At 55.5% G+C, this 6,267-nt stretch overlaps 1 protein-coding gene across 3 annotated transcripts; it reads left to right on the top strand.

Annotated features, from left to right (window-relative positions):
* The first annotated feature begins 3,305 nt into the window (after positions 1-3,305).
* LOC113216180 (uncharacterized) lies at positions 3,306-6,220 on the top strand. Of its 3 annotated transcripts, none has more exons than XM_052268153.1 (6): positions 3,306-3,427; positions 3,962-4,128; positions 4,579-5,049; positions 5,347-5,477; positions 5,559-5,742; positions 5,813-6,220. In XM_052268153.1, the coding sequence occupies exons 2-6, from the start codon at positions 4,006-4,008 to the stop codon at positions 6,215-6,217; spliced, it is 1,314 nt and encodes a 437-aa protein (XP_052124113.1). In that variant the 5' UTR covers positions 3,306-3,427; positions 3,962-4,005; the 3' UTR covers positions 6,218-6,220. The 3 variants fall into 3 exon arrangements, with proteins under 3 accessions (XP_052124113.1, XP_052124107.1, XP_052124112.1); XM_052268147.1 differs by having other exon boundaries at positions 3,311-3,427; positions 4,510-5,049; XM_052268152.1 differs by having other exon boundaries at positions 3,317-3,427; positions 3,942-4,128; positions 4,510-5,049.
* The last annotated feature ends 47 nt before the right edge of the window (positions 6,221-6,267 follow it).

The following is a 6,267-nucleotide window of genomic DNA, read 5'->3' on the forward strand; positions in this document are numbered from 1 at the left end:
TCTGGCATTCTGATCGGTCCTCGTGGTGGCGCAACGCGCTCCGTCCCCGGCCTCGGCCCCAGGCCCCGGCCCCAGGCGCCCCAGGCCCCAGCCAACAGCCCCCACCCTCCGACGCCCCCCGGGCGCTATGGGTGCAAGCAAGCTGTGCTCCCGCGTGCCCTTTGGGGGGCTCGGCAAGTTATTTTGGGAACGGCCAATAGTTGTGGATGTGGCCTGCCTATGGCTGTTTGCATTGTCTGGACAGGAGGCCGTCGCCCCCCTCCCCCCTCCCCTTCGCGACGAATAACTGTGCGTGCGGCAATCACGAAAAGGTCAAAGGGCACGCGCTAGACAAGGAAAAGACAGAAAAACACACCGACCAAAGAGCAGGGGGCCTTATAGTCCCCAGAGGGCCCACTGCTGTGAGACATCATTCCGTCACGCCCCAGCATATTAGGTATCGGAAACTTCAGGTACTTGATTTGCTGAGCAGCACTGTTCGTTAAGATTTTTGATACAGTTTTTTGAACTGCAGACGACGTTGCAGGAACGCACGAAAACCCACGGCGTCGTTTGCCGGCGGAGTTCACCGCCCAGTCGATGCGCGGCTTTCCTCGAAGAGGGCCTCTTGATTAAGCTCGACTGCCTCGCAAAAGACGACCAAAGGATGACTTGCCCTGCTGGAAAGGGCCCGCCCGCCCCGCCGTAAACGGCTCGCCACCTCCTGAGCCGCCGGGCCGCACCGCCGTCAGGGGCGTAAGGGTCGTGACCATTGGAGGGGGGGGGGGGGGATTCCGTTTGCAACAACATGCAGGCAGGGCCAAGGTGGACTTGTACAAGGAGGGGGGCTGCTGACGTCAGCGCGCCCTGTATCAGTGCCGGCCCGCTCCCGCGCTCTCATAATCTGGTCGGCAGCGAGCTGAAATTAACATCCGCTATCAGGCGCAAGGCCGGCGGCGGTGGAGGGCGGGCACTAACAACGCATGTGCTGCACCGCCTGCAGCCGATAAACCATCGTGCACTAATGACGCAGTATGAAGGAGCCGGTCGGGTATAGGGTTGTTGGTTTATTTTCATTTTTCGTTTCATAATTGCACTAATCGCTGAGATAAAGTTTGAAAGACACTTGCCCAGCGACTCATGTGTGTAGGTTACAAGCTAAAATTGACTGCTTGGTTTCCAACCAATGTGTTATTTTCCAAGCACTTTTTGCTTGAAAATTACCACATTTGCTTATTGGAAACCAAGCAGTCAATTTTAGCGTGCAGGAGGCAGAGGCAAGTTGTTTATAGTTAAATTAGAAAACCCTTCTTTCAAGTACATCATTATTTCAACGCAAGAAGAAGAATAGAAAATATACGGCTTACATGTGAGTCGCAAGAAACAATAACAACCAAGAAATAATGACCAGAGTCAAAAAAGAACGTCAGAGGATGAAGCGGGCGGAGAAACGAAATCACAGTAAAGACCAAAAGTGGGAAAGGAAACTAAGAGGAGATTACGACGAAGGGAAATAGGGAGTGACAGAGAAAGAGAGAGAGGGAGTGGGGGGGGGATAAAGAAACAAAAAAGCAAAGCCCCGTAGAGAGGCAGCTCGCTGACGCAGTATACCTTGCTACTACTAAATCGACAGACGAGGTGGGAGGCTTGGGGGAGGGGTGGAAGGGGGTTGGTCTGGCATCCCCTTGTTTACGCTGGGCCCGCGGTGGGGCTACCAGTACCGGGGGTTGGTGGGGAGGGGGAGCTGGAGAGGAATAGAGACAGAGGTAGAGAGGCCGAAAGTTTGGGCGCTAAGCGACAGTTAAGCGCCTAACCCCGACAGTCGGCTCGTCGGGCTCGTCGTGATGTTTGCGCCGAAAAGAAAAACTTGCCGGTGCTAATAACACGGCCCTCAAAAAAAAATAATTAAAAAATGGCAAACAGCTCCATTGTTAAATCGGACCGCACTTAAAACTACGAAATTTGTTTGTTTGCTTTTTTGTTTGTTTGTTGATTTCTCTCTTTCCCTGGGGGGGGGCTGAAATTATTGTTGCTGATTTCTAAAAATAACGTAATTTTTTTAACCCGTTCTAAACCCGGTTAAATCCCATTCCTTATTTAATTTAGCTCCACGAACGCACGACTCCGGGCAGGGAAGGGTAGGCACGCGAGGTAACACCCCGGTGCGTTGCCCCGCGCCACCCCCTCCCCGTCCCCTCGCGACACGTGGAGACGTCCTTGGGTCCAGGAGCCTGTGGCCTCTCCAGCACGCGCCCGCCAGACGCGCCACACGCTACGCCCCGGCCACCTGAGCAGGCAATAAAGCGGCTCAGGGGACGAGCCTCCAGCGCCTCTGGCACCTCCAGCGCCTCCAGCACCTCCAGCGCCTCCAGCACCTCCAGCGCCTCTAGCACCTCCACCGCCTCCCAGCGCCCCCGGCACCTCCAGCACCTCCAGCGCCTCCCAGCGCCTCCGGCACCTCCAGCACATCCAGGGAATCCAACGCCTCCAGCGTCCCCAGGTGCCCCAGCGCCTCCAGCGCATCTCAGGCGGAGCCTTTCCTCCGGCCGCCGCCTGCTTCCGACCTGACCGCCGAGCCCTCGTTGAGCCGAGCCCCCCTGGCTCCTCCCGTCAGCCGGCGCAGTGGGCTCCCTCAGTGGCTGGCCCGGCCTGCTCCAGCTCCACTCCACCCAGCTTGGCCTGGATCGGTCTGGCATTCTGATCGGTCCTCGTGGTGGCGCAACGCGCTCCGTCCCCGGCCTCGGCCCCAGGCCCCGGCCCCAGGCGCCCCAGGCCCCAGCCAAGCGCTGGAATGTTCACCAATACGGACGGCGCTGACCCACTCTCGCTCGTGCGGCTCTCCGCACGCTGCACTACTTGCCAAAGAAATATATTTTCAGGGCCATTCCATTTACCATTTATAGGATCTTAACCGACTATCTCCGACTTTGTAAAAAAAAAAAAAGTAGATAGCCTGCATTTTTTTAAATATATTTTTCCCTGCTCTTTAGCTCAAGCGGTTCCTGAGATATGGCCATTTGAAGTTTGAAATCCCTAACTTTTGGTGTTTTAGCTCTAATTGTATCTAAAATAAAATGAAGGTATTATCAACCTATGGTGCACCTAGGAAGCCCACGTCATTTTCGGCGGAATGTGACTGGTGAGTTGGCCAAACTGCCACTGGTTGTTGCGCGCAGAAATTCGAACTGCTTTCCAGGGCGGGGACCCTTGGCCCTTATCACCTCACTCCGCGCGATTACTTTCCAATACAGGCGAAGCCTCCAGTCGTTCCTGGTGATATAAAAGTGATTCATCTGGCATACGGTGTGCCGGAGTTGACGTCAACTCCGAGCTGCGCTGAGCGGCAGGGCAAGCGGCAGGCGGCAGACAAACGGTAGAGCGCGGTATAGTCAGATCGCCACACACCGGCGTATCGCTTAGAAGCCGTTGCTGTTCGCTGCCATTCGTTGTAAGTATTCGATAACGGTCCTTACATTACGAGGCTTCGATTTTAGCACCTTGCCCCATAAGAAGACGGAAAGGAAGATGTTCATGATTGCTCAGCGGCTCAGCGTAGCTCGGTCGCAAATCACAACAAAGCAACATAACCTAAAATCATTACCCCCCCAAATGTGGGTTTTTGGTATCTTTATCGGATACATTTCTAGTACCCACTGTTGATCCAACTGATGCTACTTAAAATTAAAACATTAACAGTTCTAGTTGTAAACCCTTTCTTAAAAACACTTACATCACTGCGGCTACACTTGGCAGATTTGAAAAATCGGTGGCTGCGCCGGCTTTTTTGACTAAACTATGACCTGGCTATTATTGTTAATGTGATTAAAACCACTGCATGTGTCTTCTACTTTATCTTTGGAAGAGTGGTAGACCCGGAATCGCCGGGCCGGCTGGCCCGCCTTCTCAGCGCTTCGCCTAGATAGTTATATTGTATTTTATTTGTTAGTTTTTTTGCGGCTCAGCCAGGTACTTGTGCCTGTAGGTAAGGTCGCCTGGCGAGCTGAGGCCGCAGGAGGCAGAGTGAGGATGTCGCCGGCACCAACCCGTTGTCAACCACCAAGAGCGTGTAAAAGTAAGAAGTCTCGGATGTCCGCGTCCGAGGCGTCCAGGACGCCGCCGACTGGAACAGCCATGAACCATCAGGAGAAGGTAGTACAGAGTGGCGCAATCGCGCCGAATACTTCTCACCTCTCGAAAACTCACTTGATGTGTTCCGCTCTCGCCGGTTTCGCCGCACAGGCTAGCTTTTGTTTTGCTCCTGACATAGCCTGCGTGATTTCCGTGATTTCCATCTTTACTTCTTCATTTGGTCCATGCAGGATATCTCGATACCTCCTACACATGTACGCTCATTTGCAGCTCACCCTCCACAAACCCGCTTATAAGCGACTCCCCCCCCCCCTCCGTGAGATGCATTAACTTACTCAAAGTTTCGAACATTTTCGAAATTTGCACAAAAACGGGCTTGTGGAGGGCACGCCACAGGTGGGCGGGTTGGGATCTATCGATTTGTTGTTGCTCTACCCGCAGACCGACTTCCGGCTCGACGTGCTGCCCGACCTGTCGCTCCTTGAAATCCTCTGGTACCTACCCTTAAAGGACCTGGTGGCCGCCGGGCGCGCCAGCCCCCGCCTCTGCGCGCTGACCAGGACCAAGATGCGCCTCTGGCAGACCGAGGACACGCTCGCGCTCAAGAATTACAATGACATCTGCGACGCGTTGGCTGTGGCCCCTCCCGTGGACATATTGGCTGTGGCGCCGGCGGCGCCGGCGCTGGATCCGTTGGCGGGGAAGTTGACCGTGGTTCCAGACGACGCCGCCAACACCACAGGCCTCTCACGAAAGCTTGTACTGTTCACTCGGGGTTGCGTACTGGCCGAGAGTGTCGACAGCCTCATCAGGGAAGTCGCGCAGACGGTCAAGCGTCTCGAAGTCGACGCGGAGCTCGCTTGGATTTTCACCTCATTGCAGGAGGCCAACTGGTCTAAGCTGGAGCACCTGCAAATATCAGCGCAAGAGCTTGTTCCAGGGGGAGTGACGGGCGCAGTGGGAAACTTACTGTGGCCACAGGTGAGTGTGAGTGCGTGCGCCGCACGCGCCGGCCAGACCCGGTCCGGTGATGGTGTTGCCAACTGAGTAGGCAAAAAATTCCCACAAAGACACCTGCGTGAGGCGGGCTGCATCGACGCCTGCCTACCAGTCAAAATTTATACATATGCATCGAAGCGTTGCCAAGTATTCAGGCCTCGATGCAGCCCGCTCCACACAAGTGACAAATGTCTTCGTGGGTCGAAGGAATTTATTGCCTACTCAATTAGCAAGACAGGTCAGACCGTACTTTTGTCTCTCCCATGTCCTTGTCCGCAGGACGTGGTGTTGCCCAGGCTGCAAACCGTCGTGGTGGAGCCCCTTTACTTCGAGTACTCGGACACCCATCGTCTGTTTGACATTTCTGTCGAACACTTTGCGGCGCTCGAGTCGCTGCTGCGAGCTCACCGGTACCAACCCTCACTCTCACTCACTGCCCACTTCGCTTTACCATTTGGCCGTCGGTGTTTGATCCCCGGTCTCGTTTTCAGTGAACAGCTGGACTGTGTGAAGCTGTGTCTGTCGCAACTTCTTCCCCTTGTGGAGGCGTGCTCGAGCGACCTACACCGACTGGAAGTCGAAATAGCAGACAACGACGACGTTGCAGTGCTGCGACGGATGCGTGGGCTGAAGCAGCTCAAGATCGGCGTGGACCATCTTTATCCCGATTTTAAGGTACATAAGGAAGGGCTCTTTTTGAACCCGTACTTCATGTTGGTGTTGGTCTGACCCTTTACGTTCCCAGCTGACAGATTTGCTGAGGTGCTGGGTGGGACCCCTCGAGCACCTCGTCCTTCAAGACATGATCCATGAGACGGTCGTGCACGCCCTGGGCGCGGGCGCGCTCAAGAGGCTCCTGTTTTTGGTGATTTGGTCGGATTGGGATGATGATACGATCAGGGGAACACCGGGACCCCTTCGCCACCTGCCGGAGGCGTTGGCAGGGCTGCCCCGCTTGCGTTCGCTCGCCCTGCAGGTGCCGTTGCACGTGGTGCTCCCCGACATCACCCCCGCCTCCATCGCCGCCCTGGAGCTGCTTATCGTCGCGTGCGAATGTGCAAAGTCTCGGTGTCGGTGCGCAGGTGAGACGCCGTCCTCCCTGAGTTTGTGCAGACCCCGCCCGCGGGGTCTGACGAGTGTTGCCAACTGAGTAGGCGAAAAATTCCCACCAACACACTCCTGTGGAGTTGGCTGTATCGC

Source organism: Frankliniella occidentalis, unplaced genomic scaffold (assembly GCF_000697945.3).
Source record: "Frankliniella occidentalis isolate FOCC.00 unplaced genomic scaffold, Focc_3.1 Scaffold4, whole genome shotgun sequence".
Lineage (NCBI taxonomy): Eukaryota > Metazoa > Arthropoda > Insecta > Thysanoptera > Thripidae > Frankliniella > Frankliniella occidentalis.